This window comes from Oncorhynchus mykiss, chromosome 13, assembly GCF_057628025.1.
Source record: "Oncorhynchus mykiss isolate SJ-2025 chromosome 13, ASM5762802v1, whole genome shotgun sequence".
Taxonomy (NCBI): Eukaryota; Metazoa; Chordata; class Actinopteri; order Salmoniformes; family Salmonidae; genus Oncorhynchus; species Oncorhynchus mykiss.
In genome coordinates this window covers 40,541,206-40,564,199 of record NC_143034.1, presented here as the reverse complement: position 1 = coordinate 40,564,199, position 22,994 = coordinate 40,541,206, and the positions used below count along the sequence as shown (strand labels likewise).

The 22,994-nt window shown below is 43.3% G+C and overlaps 1 protein-coding gene and 1 non-coding gene across 7 annotated transcripts; both read left to right on the top strand.

Moving 5' to 3' along the window:
• Positions 1 to 963: 963 nt before the first annotated feature.
• On the top strand, positions 964 to 12,307 carry LOC110486117 (extracellular serine/threonine protein kinase FAM20C-like). Of its 6 annotated transcripts, none has more exons than XR_016485890.1 (11): positions 964 to 1,077; positions 1,477 to 2,031; positions 2,227 to 2,405; positions 6,952 to 7,030; positions 8,702 to 8,794; positions 8,927 to 9,042; positions 9,420 to 9,600; positions 9,904 to 10,017; positions 10,314 to 10,395; positions 11,572 to 11,631; positions 11,862 to 12,307. XR_016485890.1 is itself a non-coding variant. In XM_021557485.3 (11 exons), exons 2-11 carry the CDS (start codon positions 1,478 to 1,480, stop codon positions 12,112 to 12,114), a joined length of 1,707 nt encoding a protein of 568 aa, XP_021413160.2. In that variant the 5' UTR covers positions 964 to 1,077; position 1,477; the 3' UTR covers positions 12,115 to 12,307. The 6 variants fall into 6 exon arrangements, 4 of the variants coding, with proteins under 4 accessions (XP_021413160.2, XP_090052315.1, XP_090052316.1 ...); XR_016485888.1 differs by having other exon boundaries at positions 8,927 to 9,093; XM_021557485.3 differs by having other exon boundaries at positions 9,904 to 10,013.
• trnaa-ugc (transfer RNA alanine (anticodon UGC)) lies at positions 7,585 to 7,657 on the top strand. Its single transcript has one exon. It is a non-coding gene; the product is annotated as a tRNA-Ala (tRNA).
• Positions 12,308 to 22,994: the final 10,687 nt, after the last annotated feature.

The window sequence follows — 22,994 nt, the reverse complement described above, 5'->3', positions numbered from 1 at the left end:
TGCAACACATTAGTCGACTGGGTCAACGTTGTTCTTGTACCTTTCTTTTTTTTTGGTTTGAAGTAACAGACAATTATGGTGAGAATTCTGGGTAGTTTCCAAGCAACCTACATTAACTGCTTTGAGGGAAACAGGACGGACTTTGAAGCTTTGGTCTGTCTGTCTGAGGAATAAACTGTCCCCATCAGGAAATAATCAGGGAAGGAATTAAAGGGATAGAGGTAGATGAGGAATGCATTTATCAGCAGGTAAGAGAGCTGGAGGGAGGGTAAAAGGAAAGGGGGAGCATGGGAATTGAGGAGAGATAGATGAAGCTGAGAGAAGAGAGGAGGAGGATAGAAGGAGTACAAATATTTGATCTGGTCTGTGCTCATGGGTGCTTTGTGAAGTAATACTACTACAGTATGTTACTACAACACTCTACAAACATGTGAAGCTGAGTGTGTGTGTGCGTGCGTGTGTGTGTGCTCGCATCTGTGTGGGTGTGCGTGCGTGTGTCTGTTTCTGGAGGAAGGGCCCTGGTGGTCAAAAGTAGTGCACTATATAAGGAATAGGGTGCCATTTGGCATGCAAGCTCAGTAGACGGAGGGCTGGGGCTGTAGACTAATGAGGCTGAAAATAGAGAATGAGAACCAGTCAATAGAGAATGAGAGCCAGTGGGTGACGACCCGTCAAGAGTGTGTGTGTCTGTATCGGTGTGTGTGTGCCTTGTGTAATAAATCCCATCTACAATTCAATCCAATTACGCATTACAATATGTATTTCTATTGAAAGTATCTGGTGTTCTAAAAAACGAATCCTAAAATAAAGGGGTAATATGAATGTCCCCTCCTCACTGTAACGTCCATCCCGGTCACTCTAACCTGGCTCCTACCTCTGTTCTGTTTGAACTAGCGTGACCACACAGATAACAGAATCACTATCAGCTGTCTGTCAGGGAGAGAAAGGGAGAAAAAAATTGACAAAATGAAAATGTACTACAAGTGTATTTTTGCCCTGTCACATTTATTGAGGATCCAGAGAGAGTGAGGGGAAGAGAGAGTCTCACAACTTCTTGGCACATTGTGAAAAAACAAAGTAAGTAATGCATTAGCCATCCTACTGCTGCTTCATACTGGGAATGTTGGAGCGGTGGGCCTTCAATAATATATTGATTCTCTTTAGCGGTGCTTGATTCTCAGGGTAGCTAACTGGAATCACATTGTGTCTGTGCTTTGATGAGGAGAGGAGATAGATTTGTGTTAAGGAATACTGGCTGGCTGTTTCTGGCTGGCTGTCTGGTGGCTGGCTGTCTTTTCTGTCTGTCTGTCCGCCTGCTTGCCCGGTTATGACTCTGTCACATTTCCCTTTGTTTCCTTTATGCCTGTTAATCTGTTGTGACTCTTGACTCAACAACTGCCTTCTTCAGAGTTTTGAATATTATAAAGCAGATTATATTTGGAGGTAATGTGAATTGAAGTTTTCACTCTCTCCCAGCATGGCGAGGCAGGGCGTGGGTCGTCTCTCTCATTCCGTCTGTTTGGTATTGACATGTCTGTCCCTGGCTCTCCACCTCATCCTGGCCCTCTTCTGTCTCTCCGTCCTCCAAACATCCTGCGTTATCCCCCCCCCCTCCTCCTGTTCCTCCTCTTTGTCTTTTCCTGGAACTGTTCCCCATGGAAAACAGGGGAGATCTCCCTCCCTTTCCTCACAAAGCAGCTCACACAAATTACCAGTAAGTCGCATGAATGGAGACTTTACCAAAATGGCCGCCCACATAGACCACAACGTGGAGGCCTCATTCAACATTGTCAATGAGAAGGAGAAGGACAAAAAGCTGATTCAAACCAAAATGGCCACCAAAGTGAGCCAATGGATCAGCAGTCGCTCCAAGCTGGAGGCCCTCTTCAGCCACCCGCTGTACAACCTGCCACGCAAACATCTGCTGGAAGACGATTGGCTGCTGAAGTTGAAGCCAAAGAACAAGGGAGGGGACAGTGAGGAGGAAGATGAGGAGGAGGACAGTGACAAAAGCAGTGAAGATAGTGAGTGGTGAGTGAGAGAAAGAGGAGTGGAAGACCACTGATAACAACAAAGTCGAAAAATTAAAGAGGAAAGAAAATGCTTTCTAGATAACAACAAAGTATATCATTCTGTCATAGCATATTACTTTTCTCATACATTTGTGATACCCATTGCTTAATTGGCCTGTTTCCCCTACCATCTTCCCCTGCTCTTTCCATATAGGCAGAGTGACAGCGAGGAGGATGGCTATGACCGAGCTAATTGGACTAGAAGTGCGGACACCCACCCTGCCTGGCTGAGGTACCACCTTGGGATCTCTCGCTGGGAGCTGTATGACAGGAATGACCCTAGCGTTGCCGAGGTGACTCAACAGATGGCCACACAACGCATCCTCAGCGCAGGTGAGAGGGTTGAGCTGGGGTATGGACATGTAGCTAAGATTAGGAATAAGACTACGGTTAGGGTTGAGCCAGGGTGTGGACATGGTGAAGCTAAGGTTAAGGTTAGGGTTTGGGTTTTGGCTAGGGTTAATGTTGAGCTGGGGAGTGGACAGGAAGCTAGGGTTAGGGTTGTGGTGGTTGAGGCTAGCGTTAGCGCAATGACTGGAAGGATACTAGCAGGCTAGTTAGCATTAGCTCACAAAATTACCTAGAACTTCCTTCATATTGGACATAGAGATTTAAAAATGGTATACAGGAGTTCACTTGACTCTGAGGAAGTACATAAAGGATTGTGTATTCATTACCAAAATCCCTTTAATTTATACAGCTTTTTTGAGTAAACTAAGCCACAAATATTGTAATTCAAACATGACTGTCTGCAGTACAACAGCCTGTGGCACCACTGTAGCTTGTTTTTAAACAAACTAAAGTACTGTAGCTATTCCAAGTCAGTTGGGCTAAATGCATGAGCCTTAAAATGGGGATGGTACTGTATTATCTTTCAACCCCAAGGGGAAGCCCAAACTCCACAAACAAGATGATGACTGTCTTACTAAGTGGAGTTGAGATCAACTCTGTATCAATCAGCATGAACTGGACATGGAGTAAACTACACTGAACAAAAATATAAACGCAACAATTTCAAAGATTTTACTGAGTTACAGTTCTAATAAGGAAATCAGTCAATTTAAATAAATACATTTGGCCCTAATCTATGGATATCACATGACTGAGGCGTGGATCAGAAAACCAGTCAGTATCAAATCAAATCAAATGTTATTTGTCACATGCGCCGATTACAACAGGTGTTCACCTTACAGTGAACCGGTTAGTCGAGGTAATTGAGGTAATATGTACATGTAGGTAGAGTTAAAGTGACTATGCATAGATAATAAACAGAGAGTAGCAGCAGCGTAAAAGAAGGGTCTGAGTAGCCCTTTGATTAGTATCTGGTGTGACCACCCTTTGCCACATGCAGCGTGACACATCTCCTTCGGATAGAGTTAATCGGTATCTTGATTGTGGCTTGTGAAATGTTGTCCAACTCCTCTTCAATGGCTGTGCGAAATTGCTGGATATTGGCAGGAACTGGAATACACTGTCGTACACTTCGATCCAAAGCATCCCAAACATGCTTAATTGTGAGAATACAGTCCATGGAAGAACTGTGACATTTTCAGCTACCAGGAATTGTGTACAGATCCTTCCGACATGGGGCCGTACATTATCATGCTGACCCATGAGGTGATGGCAGCGGATGAATGGCACGACAATGGACCTCAGGATCTCGTCACGGTATCTCGTGCATTCGAATTGCTATCAATAAAATGCAATTGTTCTTGTTGTCCATAGCTTATGCCTGCTGATACCATAACCCCACCGTCACCACAGGGCACTCTGTTCACAACGTTGACATCAGCAAACCGCTCACCCACACGACGCCATATACGCTGCCATCTGCCCGGTACAGTTGAAACCAGGATTCCTCTGAAGTACACACTTCTCCAGCGTGCCAGTGGCCATCAAAGGTCAGCATTTGCCCAATTAAGTTGGTTACGAATTCGAACTGCGGTCAGGTCAAGACCCTGGTGAGGCCGACAAGCACGCTTTCCTGAGACGGTTTCTGACCATTTGTGCAGAAATTCTTCAGTTGTGCACAGTTTCTTCAGATGTCCGGGTGGTCCCAGACGATTCTGAAGGTGAAGAAGCCAGATGTGGAGGTCCTGGGCTGGTGTGGTTACACATGGTCTGCGGTTGTGAGGCCAGTTGAACGTACTGCCAAATTCTCTAAAACGACATTGGAGTTGGCTTATGGTAGAGAAATTAACATAAAATGATCTAGCAACAGCTCTGTTGGACATTCCTGCAGTCAGCATGCCAATTGCATGCTTCCTCAAAACTTGAGACAACTGTGGCATTGTGTTGTGTGACAAAACTGCACATTTTAGAGTGGCCATTTATTGTCCCCAGCACAAGGTGCAGCTGTGTAATGATCATGCTGTTTAATCAGCTTCTTGATATGCCACACCTTTTAGGTGGATGGATTATCTTGGAAAAGGAGAAATGCTCACTTGTGCATAACATTTGAGAGAATAAGCATTTTGTGCATATGGAACATTTCTGGGATCTTTTATTTCAGCTCATGAAACATGGGACCAACACTTTACATGTTGCGTTTATATTTTTGTTCAATATATGCTATTCCTGAATTATACAGACCACTAGCCATAACCCTAACCATAGCTTCATGTCCACACCCCGGCTCAACTCTAAGCCTAGCCATAACCCCAATCCTAACCCTAGCTTTGTGTCCACGGGCCCATTCAACCCACACATACACACGAGACACAAAAGAGTTGGCATTACAGTGAATGAAGAGATTACCCTGGGAGGCTGTAAAACATTGTCTGATGGCCCTCAAATCCTGTCTGTTGTGGGACTGTTCAGAAGCCTTGGTTGGGATCCATTTGTTTATCTATCACATGCAAACAGGGAAGTAGCAGTACTCTAAAAAATACTTGGTTGTTTGGTTGACCATGCTGGGTTGCAAGCGTTGGGTCACTTAGGTTGTTTTCTTTAAAAAGAAACGCTGGATTATTGGTGCCGGGTGATGGGTTATTGGTGCTGGGTTATCGAAATATGACTCAGTGGGTGAGCTCAGAAGACTAGAGGACTGGCTTAGCAGGGGCGTGGCTTTTAGATAGTTATTTTTAGCCACCCGTGAAAGTAAATGTCATTCCGGTTCATCTGCTTTGTTGTTATTTCATGTTAAGGTTGAACACTGCCACATTAATCAATGTTTCCCAAGACCCTATGGATATTTCAATGTTGGGATATGTAGATAATAATGTTATGAGTTTTATGTTATAATATATCATGTGCAAAAAAAAGAAATTTGCAGTGTACAAACATGATGAACAGGAAATACATTTGCTATTACAGGTGGCCAAAAATAATTGTCTGAAACCCATGTCTCTAATAGGCCATGCCTCCTGAAAATAACAAATGGAGCTGTTAATTCATCCCAACTAATGGTTAAAAAAACTGATGGTAAAATAAACCCATGTTTGTATAATCCATATTAACGCGACCCAACTGGCTGGGTCAAACTAACCCAGTGTGTGTTCTGTCCAATATTTACCCAGCGCTGGTTTTCCAAAGAAGCCAAATAGGGTTGTTTTTAACCCAGTATTTTTTTGTGTGCCAAGCTACTGTGTATGGGTTTGAGCGTGTGGGGAAGGGGAAGGGGGAGTGGGAGTTTTGTGTGTGTGAGTGAGTGAGTATCATAATTAAACACACAATCTAAAGAAACAAACAAAAAGAAACAAACAAAAGCCAAAAGCAATTCTTAAACACTAACCAATCAACCATAGTGTCACACCCTGACCATAGTTTGCTTTGTATATTTCTATGTTTTGGTTGGTCAGGGTGTGATCTGAGTGGGCATTCTATGTTGGATGTCTTGTTTGTCTATTTCTATGTCTGGCCTGATATGGTTCTCAATCAGAGGCAGGTGTTAGTCATTGTCTCTGATTGGGAACCATATTTAGGTAGCCTGGGTTTCACTGTGTGTTTGTGGGTGATTGTTCCTGTCTCTGTGTTTGCACCAGATAGGACTGTTTAGGTTTTCACATTCCATTGTTTTGTAGTTTATTCATGTAGAGTTTTCTTCATTAAACAAACATGAATCATCACCACGCTGCGTTTTGGTCCGCCTCTACTTCACCTGAAGAAAACCGTTACGCATAGACTGTGAGGATAAAATCTAAAACCACTGAAAGCAATTATAAGTCTTTAAACTGCAAAATACACAAAGTGATTACACCAAACTAGAACATCAGCAAATGGATGACAGTAAAGAAACAGTCAGAGTAGAAACGTGAAAGCCAGATAATCGAAATCTCCAGCTCCTCTGATCTTTTGTTCTGAGGTCAGTCAATATAATCCTGCACTGATCATAAAAAAATCCCACTCACACATCCATGCATATAAACACACACAAACATATGCTCACACACAAACACACGCATACACACACTCTCAACACTGTACTGTGTTGAGCATAAAAGATTACGCAATAATCAGCTTGTGTGTGGGCTGGCCCATAGCCACGTTTCATATACTCCTCCTCATCTTCCTCTTCTTCTCACTCCTCCTCTCTAAAGTCCCTAGATTCTAGAACCACCACTAAATGATACCAGACAGTTTTTGATGTTCAGCCACATTCTGTACTTTATGTAATGAGGACGCCCTGTGGAGAACAGGGGTAACTGCATTTATGTCAAATCCACTAGAAATACTGTACTATTACCAAAAGAACACCATCAGTGCAGTCAATGACAGGTACCTACCTAATGGTGTATTTCCTTTGAATGTTGTGGAGACCCTGTGACTTTCATGTGTTTTAATGTACGGTAAGTGATATGTCTCTGTGTTCTGAGGGTCTGCATGCTGGTGTGTGATTATCATGGTGACGTTGTAGCGTTGTCTGTTATGTGTGTTTCAGTACAGAAGAGTGGGGGTACCCAGCTCAAGCTGATCATGTCATTCCCCAACTATGGACAGGCCCTCCTCAAACCCATGAGGTGAGAATCCACGATACGACGTATGATCTTTATTTACTTGACCTTTATTTGACCAGGTTAGTCTCATTGAGATTAAACATCTATTTAGCAAAAGAGGCCTGGCCGAAAAAAAGCAGCACACAAATTGTCAACATTTACAACGTAAAACACAAAGCACTACAGTTTAAAAACATCAGCTAATACATTTAACAGGCACATTGGAGTGTTTGAACCTAGGGGTCAAAATATTGACCGCCCCTTCAAATAATTTTCCACCATCGTTTTTACCCTAGCTTTAAAATAATTGAAGGAGAGGAACTCCTGTAGTTTCAAGTCATTTTGTAGCTCATTCCAAGTAGAGAGGGCAGAGTATTGGAACACTTTTTTTTACCTAGCTCTCCTCTCACCTAGCTGTCCTGTGAGCATAGGCGATAATTTTCATTAATCTGATGGACAATGTAGGTACACAGGTAAACTGGGAGCAGTCTTAGCATGGCCTTATAAATAAAAACGTACCAATGACTTCGCCTCTGAAGAGCTAAGGAAGGCCAGCCCACTCTCATATAGAGGGTACAGTCCGTGTAGCTCAGTTGGTAGAGCATGGTGCTTGCAACGCCAGGATTGTGGGTTTGATTCCCACGGCGGACTAGTTTGACAATGTATGCGCTCACTACTGAATGTTGCTCTGGATAAGATACAACTAAAACATTTGCAGGGACGAGGGAAGGCTTTGGAGTTTGTAACAAACCTCAGCAGTGCACAGTGTCCAGCATATGTAATGATGCCACAGGGGCAAACATGTACAAGTTATCACCATAGTCGATTACAGGCAAGAAAGACAAGACAAGTATTTTTTTCTCACTTTTTAAAGAAAAACACGACTTATTTTGAAAATAAAACTCCAATTTGAGCCTGAGCTTTTTCACAAGACCCTAGATGTGGGGTTTAGATGTGAACCACTCATCTAACAAGAAACTCAAGTAAGTTGATACCCTTTTCTATTTGCTCGTCCTGCATAGTGACTATGCATGGAAGAGTCTAAAAGGCTCTGCATGGTCAATCCGACATCTGCAGTGGCCATACAGCATTTACTGCGACACGGCCTCTGCAGAAGTCAGGGTATTTCTACTTCTTGCGCTTCGTTAAGCAGAGCAGAGCTCTTGTCAAGGAAGTAAGTTTGTGTTTATACTGGACCTTCCCGCCCCACCTACCGTCAACCAATCATGTCAATGCAGAGTAATATATAGCCCTCCGCATTGTTCAAATTTGGGCACCATGCGGCGATGCAGTACAGAGCTCAATTTGACCTCGGCATGCCTCTGGAGGGTCCGCAATTGCGGAACCTCCGACCACATTTTCAGATCAAGCATAAATTAGCTTTAATGGTTTCATCTTAGATTTCTTGAAAACCATGAACTTTGTCTTATCAGCATTTAAGAGCAACCTCAGCTGACAGAGCTGAGCCTAGACAATAGTAAAAGGCACATTGCAGTTCATCAAAGAACAAAATGATATACAATACGGCTTACAATACGATATACTACCTTATGATATACAATGTGATATGATACTATACAATACAACACAACAATACAACTTTATTGTATCAGTCACATAACACTCTTACTCTTTCACAGTAATCTTATTTTGGAGGTGAGAAAAATCACATTGTTCTGTGTGTGTTTTATGCAGGCAGGAGAGAGATGCAGAGACAGACTTCAACCTGTTCTACTTCTCTGACTTTGAGAGACACAATGCAGAGATTGCTGCCTTCCACCTAGACAGGTGAAAACAATAAAAAATGGACCTCCCATCTGAGATTAATCTGTGTGTCAAAAGAAAGAGGAGAAAATAACGTCTAAATCACTACCACTGATTTATATCTCTCTTTATCTGTGTGTGTGTGTCGTCTCTCAGGGTGCTAGGTTTCTGTAGAATCCCTCCAGTGGTAGGTAGACTCATCAACATAACCACAGAGATCAGAGCTATCACCACAGACCACAAACTATCCAGAACCTTCTTCACCTCTCCTGGTGTGTGGCGGTTGGTCCAATCAGCTTTCATAATCAAATCTAACTCTCCTGGTGTGTCCAATCAGCACAGATAGCAACCAAATGTCCCTCCTTCTCTGTTATTAAGCTTGTGTGTGTATAGTGGCTTGCACTATGTGCTAGTCCAGAGTTTCCCAAACGGTTGGTTGGGTTGCACTGGTGGGCTACAGTTTACTTTTCTGTGTCGTTCTGGGTTTATGACTGGTCACAAGAAAAAGTTCTAAATGCTTTTAGATGGGTTATGACCCCAAATGTTTGGCAACAACTGTCCACTGTAGGCCTACTACTTGCATTTAGTCAGTTAACTGTACTATTCACCCAACCCATTGTGTCTCTCTCTCTCCTTCCGCCTCCCCCAGTGGGTAATTTGTGTTTCCACGGTCAGTGTGAATACTACTGCTCCACAGAGAACCCAGTGTGTGGTCGACCCCAGGTCTTGGAGGTGTCCCTGGCCTCCATGCTGCCTGACCTCTCCCTGGCCCCCAGACGCTCCTGGAGGTCCCCTTGGAGGCGCTCCTACAGCCGCACCAAACTGGCACCGTGGGTAGTGGGTACCGAAATGGGCCCCTTGCCTGGGGGTCTCTAACTATGGGAGGGGTTGTGAAGAAACCAAGTGAAGTGTATATCTGTATTAGTGGTTATATACTGTACAGTAGATGGCAAACTGATGGGTTGGAGGTATAATTCAACGTTTGGATTGCATTGATAGAATTCAACTGATCAATGCAATGTAATAATGTGTAGTAGTATCATATTGTCCCCCACTGGCAATAAACCCGTGCATTTGACTAAAGCATACACGTGTTCGAGTCCATACCTCACATGCAGCTGCTACTGTTTCAGATGGGAGAAGAACCCAGATTACTGTGACACGGTGAAACAGACTCCTCCATACAACCAAGGCACCAGACTAGTGGATCTAATTGACATGGTCATTCTGGACTTCCTCATGAGTCAGTAAGCACACTGAACGACACAGATTCTACTACTATTACTACTTCAGTAATTCCAATATTCTTGAAATCAGTAACAATTCAACACACTACCTTGATTTTTCTCTTCTTTTGTTTTTTATCGAGTCACTGAAGCAATACATTCCATGTATTGCTCCATAAGAATGACTAAATGTTCTGAACATTTCCCCACACGACCATATTAGGAATGTGCCAAGGTTTAAGTCCACTGATAATGTGGAACAGATTTTGAATAGACAGAAAGCAATAAACTATTGTTTTGCTTTAATTCCTACTAAGGCAATATGGACAGACATCACTACGAGACTTTTGAGAAGTTTGGGAATGACACTTTCCTGCTGCACCTAGACAACGGGAGGGCGTGAGTACCATACCTTCCATCAATACCTTATAATGTGATACATACTGTATGTTCAGTGGCGATTTTAACTTTAAAATATTGGATGTATCAAAAAAGCTAATATGCATCGAAACCACTACAGACACAAACGTTCAGTTATGATCAGTTTACTTCCCATAGTCAAATTCAGCATGGGTCTACAATATTACATTATTAAAGTATTGGAACGCAGCCAAAACACCATTCTGAGTGTGTCTGCCTGCCTTTTACCAAGACGCTCCCTTTTAGAATAAAGCAACAAGTTACTCCCTCACTTCATCCATTGCATAGTTACAGTTCCATGAGTATAACAGTGGCATCAAACATTAACAAGCCGCGTCGTAGAGCTACCTCAAAACAGATGTTAGCCACTGCTTCTATTCACCACCAACCACAGTTGAATCTTCTTTTCCAGCTTGCTTTCTTTTTAACGGGTGGGCTTATTTCAAAGTTTAGTGGCTGATGAGCACCGAAATGTTTTATCTCTACATTTTCTACATAGCTTGAAAATGATTTGCTAGGAGATAGTCAACATGATAACTTTTCAGCTGGCTAGAAGATAAACAATGAAGTTGACACACATCAGTCCAATCACTGGAGAAAAGATGTAGACTTATCTGTGACAAATGACCTTGAGACTTCTTGGACAGGCACTGCCAATTGAACTCTATGGCAGCACCCAATGGGAAGAAGCTGCCTGGTCGTCAGTGAGCTCTCCCAGTAGGTGCTGGGGTGTTGTAAGTGACATCACCCTGAGCCAATCACGCGCAACCAGAGAAGATCAACAACGCCTACGCTCTGTGCCCCTCCGCCACAGAAGGCACATGAGCAAGGCTGAAACAGCTGCATTCTGGATCTGCCTTACTCAAAGAATATTGACCAAAACAATGATATGACATGGAGGAGTCGAGTATGCTGTAATATTAACTCAAGCAGTTATTTTGTTTACATTGTTTGCTAACTGATACGATATAATGTTGTCACACAAATTAATGCCAGAATTACATACAAAACAGGGCCATCTGCTGGACAGTGGTTGGGCTGTGCCTCACTTGCCATGAATGATGCGTCACCAGTGCAAATTTTGTTTTGCACTGGCAAGTTTATACATACCGATATAACAGTTGTGTAATATTGTGGAAACTATGTTATTTTTAGGTTTGGGCGTCATTCTGTTGATGAACCCTCCATATTGGTGCCCTTACGACAGTGTTGCAGGTAAAACTATCAGCTTGTATAAAGATCAGGTGCAAGTGCAGCAGAAAAAAAGTGCAAGAGGAGACTCATCTCTCCCCCTCTCTTCCTTCTCATTCTCTCTCTCACTTTCCTCCTCCTCTCTCTCTCTCTCCTTGTCTTCCTTCTCTCTCTCTTTCTCTCCTCTCTCTCTCCCCTTGTCCTCCTCTCTGTCTTTTTCTTCTCTCTCTCCCAAATCTCTTTCTCTGTCTCAGAATCCGTCGCTCAACTCTCATGCGTCTGCGTCTCCTGTCCCTCCCGGGCTTCCGTCTGAGTGATGTCATGAGGGAGTCTCTGTCCCAGGATCCCCTGGAGAGTGTGGCCCCCCTCCTCTCTGTACAACACCTCTCAGTGCTGGACCGTCGTCTGAAAACCATCCTGAAGGCTGTACACACCTGTCTGGAGCACCATGATGACGTTATCCATGATGACCTACAGGGATATGATGTTAACTTATACCGGCACTAGACAATAATTAAGACTGAACATCCATTTACAAAACCATCAATGCAATATGTCTATCATTGGATTCAGCTGTGGTTGATGATGAGATTATTCTATTATCAATCAATAAGTTAATTATGTGTATACATTCATGGCACATTTTAACTGTGTGTGTTGCCTAATGAAAACAAAAATTATAAAGTGTTTTAGCATTACACGGGTGGAGTAGTGTTACTGGAGTTTTCAGACAGCAAGGCCATTTGATCACAACAATGCCAGCACTCAGTAGAAAGAGAATGCAGTATATCAGGAAGTTATGGTGACAGAACTCACAACTTTTCGGAGTAGTCAGCCTGTAAGCTGGGACAGGAGGAAGCAGTTGCTTCACTGAGGCTGTACTAGTGGGACGTGTCCTCCTATTGTACAGATCCGTTTATCGGTTTACGTTCCCCAGGGGAGCTGGTCACTTGATCTCATGTCTGGTGGCGGCTCGTTTACAGACATCACAGAACCCAAACTTCAGTGGAGGGATGGCGTCTCTGTCTTCAGAACTGCTCCTTCTAAAAGACTGAGGAGGCGGGACCTGGTCGATCTCTATGTCTGCTGTCACCTTGAGGAGACTGGCGAGGTTAATCTCTTTGAATAATAGTAGTGGTTAGCACAGTAGAGAACGCTATAGCCACGGGGTTGAGATGAGCCTATCTGAACATCCTGCTTATTACTACCAGATACTAATTTCAGAATCTCCTAAAAGAGCCAGAAGATAGCGCTTTAATGTTTCCTTACAACAAAATCCTACTTTCTGTGAACAATTTGAAACTGAATTGAATTCATTTATAATGATCATCAAAAAATTATGTTGATGATCCTTGCATTTGAGGTTTTATTAAAAAACAATGCAACTGCATTTTCATCTGGGGAGAATAAATCACAATTAAAGAAGGTATCAGAGTTGTTAAACAGGTTCATGTAAATAATCAACTATGTTGGCTTAGGCTTACAGCACTTCCAAGGATGTTTCATGATGATTTTTACCATTGTGTCAATCATGTTATATACCTAAGCTATTGTAACAAGGATTATTCCATAGGACTACTAGGATTTCATGGCAACGGCTGTTAGAGCTCACTTTGCAACGTATGAGCCCTGGTTAGAGTCCCTGCTGCAGCTTTCACATGTCTAATTATGTGATCTAGTGGTGCGAAGCATTCTGTTTTTCAACATTGTGTTGGGTGTAATTACATTGATATATCTAGTGAACAATGGATATGCAACAATGGGTGTGACGGATAGAAGTCATCACTATAGGTGTGATGAAGCCTTTACATCAAAGTTACCTGAAGCTGGATGGAAAATGCTAAGCCCTGACCAGTTATTCAGAAGAAATTCAAAACAAACACATTCTACACATGTACAAACTACCTGTTTAAAGTGTTATTACAACCATGGTGTTCTTTTGTTACTGAAGCTTATATATCAAATATCCTGACAATGATCCACATCATATTTGTAGACAAGTAATGTTAGTGTGTTATGCAGCAAAACACAACTATCCTTTTTTTAGGATGCAAACCAGTAATATGAATCACTGTTGATCCATCCTGTTCTGATCTAATGAGATGGATGTAGGATTTCCTAGGGCCTAGAATCAAGGCATTTCCCAGTCAAGAAGGACGAAGCCAGGCCCAACTTCGTTCTCATTGGCGAAGACTGAACTCAAGTTAGGGGTTATACAGTACCAGTCAAAAGTTTGGACACACCTACTCATTCAAGGGTTTTTCTTTATTTTTACTATTTTCTACATTGTATAATAATAGTGAGGACATCAAAACTATGAAATAACACAAATGGAATCATGTAGTAACCAAAAAAGTGTTAAACAAATCAAAATAAATTGTACATTTGAGATTCTTCAAAGTAGCCACGCTTTGCCTTGATGACAGCTTTGCACATTCTTGGCATTCTCTCCACCAGCGTCATGGGATTATCACCTGGAATGCATTTCAATTAACAGTTGTGCCTTGTTAAAAGTTAATGTGGATTTTCTTTCCTTCTTAATGCATTTGAGCATTAAGTCCATATTATGCTAAGAGAATCAACAGTACATCATTACTTTAAGACATGGTCAGTCAATATGGAAAAATTTCAAGAACTTCGAAAGTTTCTTCAAGTGCAGTCGCAAATATCATCAGGCACTATGATGAAACTGGCTCTTATGAGGATCGCCACAGGAAAGGAAGAGCCAGAGTTACCTCTGCTGCAGAGGATACATTCATTAGATTTACCAGCCTCAGAAATTACAGCCCAAATAAATGCTTCACAGAGTTCCAGTAACAGACACATCTCAACATCAACTGCTCAGAGGAGACTGCGTGACTCAGGCCTTCATGCTCAAATTGCTGCAAAGGACACCAATAACACGAAGAGACTTGCTTGGGCCAAGAAACACAAGCAAGGAACATTAGACGGGTGGAAATCTGTCCTTTGGTCTGATGAGTCCAAATTTGAGAAACAGAGTAGGTGAAAGGATGATCTCCGCATGTGTGGTTCCCACCATGGTGCATGGCGGAGGAGGTGTGATGGTGTGGGGGTGCTTTAATGGTGACACTGTCATTGATTTATTTATAATTCAAGGCACACTTAACCAGACCTTGAACAGCATTCTGCAGCAATACGCCATCCCATCTGGTTTGTGCTTAGTGGGACTATCATTTGTTTTTCAACAGGACAATGACCCAGATCACACCTCCAGGCTGTGTAAGGCTATTTGACCAAGAAGGAGAGTGATGGAGTACTGCATCAGATTACCTGGCCTCCACAATCACCTGATTGAGATGGTTTGGGATGAGTTGGACTGCAGAGTGAAGGAACAGTGCTCAGCATATGTGGGAACTCCTTCAAGACTGTTGGAAAAGCATTCCAGGTGAAGCTGTTTGAGAGAATGCCAAGAGTGTGCAAAGCTGTCATCAAGGCAAAGTGTGGCTACTTTGGAGAATCTGAAACACTTTCTACTACATGATCCCATATGTGTTATTTCATAGTTCTGATGTCTTCAATCCAGTAAAAATAAAGAAATCCCTTTAATGAGTATGTGTCCAGACTTTTAACTGGTACTGTATATATAATATATATATGTACATATTTCCTTTATCAAATTTGTGTAACTGTTTTTTATTTAAATTTAATTTTTTGCTTTATTTTGGGCTCCCCACAGGCCTGGGCCCAGGGGCATCAGTCCCGGTAAGACCCTGCATTTGTCCAGCCCTGAGCATCAAATCCAGAGGTTATAAATTCTAATCCCAGGTGAGGTCATATTTTAGCTGAACATTGTACCACTTACTTTAAAGCCCCCATAACTTTTCATTACTTTACTTATAATGGTTGGGCATGGTTTGATCTGATGTGAAGTTAATGTGATAAAATGTAAAGCAACATGTTATTACATGAAACTACACGTGTGAAAATGTGATTACATGTGAAGTATTCAACAAACAAAAAAACGTTTCCACATGTGCAATTCTACGGTAACTGAATTACATTATTGACTCCGTGTTTTAAACTTTACATTGTATGCCAAACAAAAAACATTGATTTAAATGTTTAACAAATCATACAAGTCTATTCACAAATATTACATTAAAACATTTAGTGGAAGAACAGTGCAGATGCTAACTTTGGTAACAGAATTATGGTAAAATCTCCCTCAGGTTTTTATGCGACCACGTTTATGCGACCAGAGTTCCTCTGTTCAGTGTCTGTGTTATTTTGCCATCTTAATCTTTTCTTTCATCGGCCAGTCTAAGATATGGCTTTTTCTTTGCAACTCTGCCTAGAAGGCCAGCATCCCGGAGTCATCTCTTCACTGTTGACGTTGAGGCTGGCGTTTTGCAGGTACCTGTTTCTCAAACTAGACACTCTAATGTACTTGTCCTCTTGCTCAGTTGTTCACCGGGGCCTCCCACTCCTCTTTCTATTCTGGTTAGGGCCAGTTTGCGCTGTTCTGTGAAGGGAGTAGTACACAGCTTTGTACGAGATTTTCAGTTTCTTGGCAATTTCTCGCATGGTATAGCCTTAATTTCTCAGAACAAGAATAGACTGACGAGTTTCAGAAGAAAGTACTTTGTTTCTGGCCATTTTGAGCCTGTAATCGAACACACAAATGCTGATGCTCCAGATACTCAACTAGTCTAAAGCAGGCCAGTTTTATTGCTTCTTTAATCAGAACAACAGTTTACAGCTGTGCTAACATAATTGCAAAAGGGTTTTCTAATGATCAATTAGCCTTTAAAAATTATAAACTTGGATTAGCTAACACAACGTGCCATTGGAACACAGGAGTGATGGTTGCTGATAATGGGCCTCTGTAAGGCTATGTAGATATTCCATAAAAATCTGCCATTTCCAGCTACAATAGTCATTTACAACAATAACAATGTCTACACTGTATTTCTCATCAATTTGACATTATTTTAATGGACAGAAAATGTGCTTTTCTTTCAAAAACAAGGACATTTCTAAGTGACCCCAAAATTTGAACGGTAGTGTTAATAGTTTTAAATGTTAGGATTATGTATTTGTGTTGTTCCAAATGTCTGAATAAAAAATACAGTAAGTGCAGAATAGTGATTTGGGGAGGGGGGGGGGCTGAAGGGGGGTTCACCCAGGCAGCTATACAAGCTAGAACCTGTCTCGGCTGTTGAAGGATGAGGACCAAGGTGCAGCGTGGTGAGCGTGTGACTGGTCAGGCCCCGTGTTATGGGGTGATGTGCACTGTGTCTCGGCCGAGCATTCACAGGCTGGTGTGCTCGGTGCCAGCGTACCGCATTTCCCGGGTGGAAGTGGGCATCCAGCCAGAATGGGTGGTGCCAGCACTGTGCTCGAGACCGCCAGTGCGCCTCCACGGCCCAGTGTATCCGGTGCCTCGGTCAAGGAAGAGGCCTCTTGTATGTCTCCCCAGCCTGGTGAGTCCTGTGCATGCTCCCAGAGCCAGGTCTCCTGTGTGTCTCTCCAGCCTGGTGAGTCCTGTGCCTGCACCCAGCCCGGAGCCTCCAGAGACGGCCTCCAGCCCGGAGCCATCAGAGACGGCCTCCAGCCCGGAGCGAGGGTTCCCAGTCCGGGGCCCGCAGCGAGGGTGCCCAGTCCAGGGTCGGCGGCGAGGGTCCCCGCACCAGAGGTGCCACCAAAGTGGGGTGAGCCAGCGGTGGAGCGGGGTCTGCGTTCCGCATTTTCTATTTCCATGTGTTGGCCGGGTATGGTTCTCAATCAGGGACAGCTGTCTATCGCTGTCTCTGATTGGGAACCATACTTAGGTACTCTTTTTCCCACCTGTGTTTGTGGGAAGTTGACTTTGTTTAGGGCACATAGCCTTTGAGCTTCACGGTTTGTTTTGTATTGTTTATTGTTTTGTCGGCTAATTTTTAAATAAAGTAAAATGTACACTCATCACGCTGCACCTTGGTCCTCATCCTTCAACAGCCATGACAGAACCGCCACTGACTGCAAGCATTGCAAAACAATCACTAGCCAGCTATTCAGTGGAGTGGTTGTGTGGTCCCAAATCTGGGATTAAGGGTCTCTTTTTCAAGTTTAAAGGAATAAACATTCAACATTGGCCATGCTGTCAATCAAGCAAGATTTGTGCCGCACTCAAAACAACTGGAAACTCGGAGCTGGGAAATCTCAGACTTCAGTGTGTTCAAGACGACTGGGACATTTCCTGTCACAACTTGCAGACGACTGGGACATTTCCTTTCACAACTTGCAGACTTGTTTTCGAGTTGCTGTGCGTTTTGTTGCCAACCTATTTTGCTACCTGACAACTTTACTTTTTAATTACCGTTTATATTTTTGTTTTTTTTCCTCAACTTTTTTACTCCGGACGCTTTATCTGGACACGGTTCGTCAGGACCTCCAACAGCCGAAGCTAAGTAGTAACATTAACATGATGCCTTCTAATTGCAGTCGCTGTACTCATAATATACAGGAGAACGATCGCCTTACGGAGAGGATAGCTGTGCTACAAGCCCAGCTACAGACGCAATCGTTAGGCAAGGGTAATTTCAGTGTAGGAAAGGATGAAACAGCGTCTGTGCCACCAGTAAGTACAGATAGTAGTATAAATCCCCTGGCACAGTCCCCGCAGCCGGACAACTTTCACACGGTTTCTGGAAGGAAATGCTGTAGGAACGCTCAACCGGTGTCGCTCATTCAGCCGACAGAAACTTTCAACCGGTTTTCTCCATTAAGCAGCGAGTCGGAGTCAGAGGCCGAGTCTTCTCTGGTCTCTACTCCTCCCGTTACGGGGTCTGAGACGCCGAAGCTTCTCACCATTAGCTCTGACAAATTGAAAACTCTAGTCATTGGCGACTCCATTACCCGCAGTATTAGACTTAAAACGAATCATCCAGCGATCATACACTGTTTACTAGGGGGCAGGGCTACCGACGTTAAGGCTAATCTGAAGATGGTGCTGGCTAAAGCTAAAACTGGCGAGTGTAGAGAGTATAGAGATATTGTTATCCACGTCGGCACCAACGATGTTAGGATGAAACAGTCAGAGATCACCAAGCACAACATAGCTTCTGCGTGTAAATCAGCTAGAAAGATGTGTCGGCATCGAGTAATTGTCTCTGGCCCACTCCCAGTTAGGGGGAGTGATGAGCTCTACAGCAGAGTCTCACAACTCAATCGCTGGTTGAAAACTGTTTTTTGCCCCTCCCAAAAGATAGAATTTGTAGATAATTGGCCCTCTTTCTGGGACTCACCCACAAACAGGACCAAGCCTGACCTGCTGAGGAGTGACGGACTCCATCCTAGCTGGAGGGGTGCTCTCATCTTATCTACCAACATAGACAGGGCTCTAACTCCTCTAGCTCCACAATGAAATAGGGTGCAGGCCAGGCAGCCTGCCAGCATAGTGGAGTCTGCCACTAGCACAGTCAGTGTAGTCAGCTCAGCTATCACCATTGAGACCGTGTCTGTGCCTCGACCTAGGTTGGGCAAAACTAAACATGGTGGTGTTCGCCTTAGCAATCTCACTAGGATAAAGACCACCTCCATTCCTGTCATTATTGAAAGAGATTGTGATATCTCACATCTCAAAATAGGGCTACTTAATGTTAGATCCCTTACTTCAAAGGCAATTATAGTCAATGAACTAATCACTGATCATAATCTTGATGTGATTGGCCTGACTGAAACATGGCTTAAGCCTGATGAATTTACTGTGTTAAATGAGGCCTCACCTCCTGGCTACACTAGTGACCATATCCCCCGTGCATCCCGCAAAGGCGGAGGTGTTGCTAACATTTACGATAGCAAATTTCAATTTACAAAAAAAAGAATATGGAATAAATGTTGTGGATCTTAATGTTTTTCCTCATAATCCTGGACTATCGGACCACCATTTTATTACGTTTGTAATTGCAACAAATAATCTGCTCAGACCCCAACCAAGGACCATCAAAAGTCGTGCTATAAATTCACAGACAACACAAAGATTCCTTGATGCCCTTCCAGATTCCCTCTGTCTACCCAAGGACGCCAGAGGACATAAATCAGTTAACCACTTAACTGAGGAACTCAATTTAACCTTGCGCAATACCCTAGATGCAGTTGCACCCCTAAAAACATTTCTCATAAGAAACTAGCTCCCTGGTACACAGAAAATACCCGAGCTCTGAAGCAAGCTTCCAGAAAATTGGAACGGAAGTGGCGCCACACCAAACTGGAAGTCTTCCGACTAGCTTGGAAAGACAGTACCGTGCAGTACCGAAGAGCCCTTACTGCTGCTCGATCATCCTATTTTTCTAACTTAATTGAGGAAAATAAGAACAATCCGAAATTCCTTTTTGATACTGTCGCAAAGCTAACTAAAAAGCAGCATTCCCCAAGAGAGGATGACTTTCACTTTAGCAGTGATAAATTCATGAACCTCTTTGAGGAAAATATTATGATTGTTAGAAAGCAAATTACGGACTCCTCTTTAAATCTGCGTATTCCTTCAAAGCTCGGTTGTCCTGAGTCTGCACAACTCTGCCAGGACCTAGGCTCAAGAGAGACGCTCAAGTGTTTTAGTACTATATCTCTTGACACAATGAAAATAATCATGGCCTCTAAACCTTCAAGCTGCATACTGGACCCTATTCCAACTAAACTACTGAAAGAGCTGCTTCCTGTGCTTGGCCCTCCTATGTTGAACATAATAAACTGCTCTCTATCCACCGGATGTGTACCAAACTCACTAAAAGTGGCAGTAATAAAGCCTCTCTGAACCTTGACCCAGAAAATATTAAAAACTATCGGCCTATATCGAATCTTCCATTCCTCTCAAAAATTTTAGAAAAGGCTGTTGCGCAGCAACTCACTGCCTTCCTGAAGACAAACAATGCATACGAAATGCTTCAGTCTGGTTTTAGACCCCATCATAGCACTGAGACGGCACTTGTGAAGGTGGTAAATTACATTTTAATGGCATCGGACCGAGGCTCTGCATCTGTCCTCGTGCTCCTAGACCTTAGTGCTGCTTTTGATACCATCGATCACCACATTCTTTTGGAGAGATTGGAAACCCAAATAGGTCTACACAGACAAGTTCTGGCCTGGTTTAGATCTTATCTGTCGGAAAGATATCAGTTTGTCTCTGTGAATGGTTTGTCCTCTGACAAATCAACTGTAAATTTCGGTGTTCCTCAAGGTTCCGTTTTAGGACCATTATTGTTTTCACTATATATTTTACCTCTTGGGGATGTTATTCGAAAACATAATGTTAACTTTCACTGCTATGCGGATGACACACAGCTGTACATTTCAATGAAACATGGTGAAGCCCCAAAATTGCCCTTGCTAGAAGCATGTGTTTCAGACATAAGGAAGTGGATGGCTGCAAACTTTCTACTTTTAAACTCGGACAAAACAGAGATGCTTGTTCTAGGTCCCAAGAAACAAAGAGATCTTCTGTTGAATCTGACAATTAATCTTAATGGTTTTACAGTCGTCTCAAATAAAACTGTGAAGGACCTCGGCGTTACTCTGGACCCTGATCTCTTTTTTGAAGAACATATCAAGACCATTTCAAGGACAGCTTTTTTCCATCTACGTAACATTGCAAAAATCAGAAACTTTCTGTCCAAAAATGATGCAGAAAAATGTATCCATGCTTTTGTCACTTCTAGGCTAGACTACTGCAATGCTCTACTTTCCGGCTACCCGGATAAAGCACTAAATAAACTTCAGTTAGTGCTAAATACGGCTGCTAGAATCCTGACTAGAACCAAAAAATTTGATCATATTACTCCAGTGCTAGCCTCCCTACACTGGCTTCTTGTCAAAGCAAGGGCTGATTTCAAGGTTTTACTGCTAACCTACAAAGCATTACATGGGCTTGCTCCTACCTATCTCTCTGATTTGGTCCTGCCGTACATACCTACACGTACACTACGGTCACAAGACGCAGGCCTCCTAATTGTCCCTAGAATTTCTAAGCAAACAGCTGGAGGCAGGGCTTTCCCCTATAGAGCTCCATTTTTATGGAACGGTCTGCCTACCCATGTCAGAGACGCAAACTCGGTCTCAACCTTTAAGTCTTTACTGAAGACTCATCTCTTCAGTGGGTCATATGATTGAGTGTAGTCTGGCCCAGGAGTGGGAAGGTGAACGGAAAGGCTCTGGAGCAACGAACCGCTCTTGTTGTCTCTGCCTGGCCGGTTCCCCTCTTTCCACTGGGATTCTCTGCCTCTAACCCTATTACAGGGGCTGAGTCACTGGCTTACTGGGGCTCTCTCATGCCGTCCCTGGAAGGGGTGCATCACCTGAGTGGGTTGATTCACTGATGTGGTCATCCTGTCTGGGTTGGCGCCCCCCCTTGGGTTGTGCCATGGCAGAGATCTTTGTGGGCTATACTCAGCCTTTTCTCAGGATGGTAAGTTGATGGTTGAAGATATCCCTCTAGTGGTGTGGGGGCTGTGCTTTGGCAAAGTGGGTGCGGTTACATCCTTCCTGTTTGGCCCTGTCCGGGGGTGTCCTCGGATGGGGCCACAGTGTCTCCTGACCCCTCCTTTCTCAGCCTCCAGTATTTATGCTGCAGTAGTTTGTCGGGGGGCTGGGGTCAGTTTGTTATGTCTGGAGTACTTCTCCTGTCCTAATCGGTGTCCTGTGTGAATCTAAGTGTGCATTCTCTAATTCTCTCCTTCTCTCTTTCTTTCTCTCTCTCGGAGGACCTGAGCCCTAGGACCACGCCCCAGGACTACCTGACATGATGACTCCTTGCTGTCCCGTCCACCTGACCGTGCTGCTGCTCCAGTTTCAACTGTTCTGCCTTATTATTATTCGACCATGCTGGTAATTTATGAACATTTGAACATCTTGGCCATGTTCTGTTATAATCTCCACCCGGCACAGCCAGAAGAGGACTGGCCACCCCACATAGCCTGGTTCCTCTCGAGGTTTCTTCCTAGGTTTTGGCTTTGCTAGGGAGTTTTTCCTAGCCAACGTGCTTCTACACCTGCATTGCTTGCTGTTTGGGGTTTTAGGCTGGGTTTCTGTACAGCACTTTGAGATATCAGCTGATGTACGAAGGGCTATATAAATAAATTTGATTTGATTTGATTTGATATTGGGGACTTGTAAAAAAATGAGCTCAGACTGGGAAAATTGTTTTGAACAGTCATCCAACTGGGAATTCCATGTTGGGAACTCGGGAGTTCCCAGTTGTTTTGAAAGCACCATAAATCCAGAGAATGATAGATTTTGATTAAAAGTTTGATGGCAAAATTTGCCCACAAGGAGGACCGCCGCACCACTTTCAAGTGAGCACAGCACAACAACTGTGAGTCCAAAAATATGTATTGTATTCTGCTACATAAATGACTTAATACGCCAGGAAGAAATGTATACTGTAGCTAAGA

What these genes read in the sequence shown, in the direction of transcription:
- LOC110486117 (XM_090196189.1), top strand. Translation starts at nt 1,478, where the DNA reads ATGGCGAGGCAGGGCGTGGGTCGTCTCTCTCATTCCGTCTGTTTGGTA. An exon ending in GCTGCCTTCCACCTAGACAG is followed by an intron (nt 8,795 to 8,926) that starts GTGAAAACAATA and finishes GTCGTCTCTCAG; the next exon opens with GGTGCTAGGTTTCTGTAGAA. An exon ending in CCCTTACGACAGTGTTGCAG is followed by an intron (nt 11,632 to 11,861) that starts GTAAAACTATCA and finishes TCTCTGTCTCAG; the next exon opens with AATCCGTCGCTCAACTCTCA.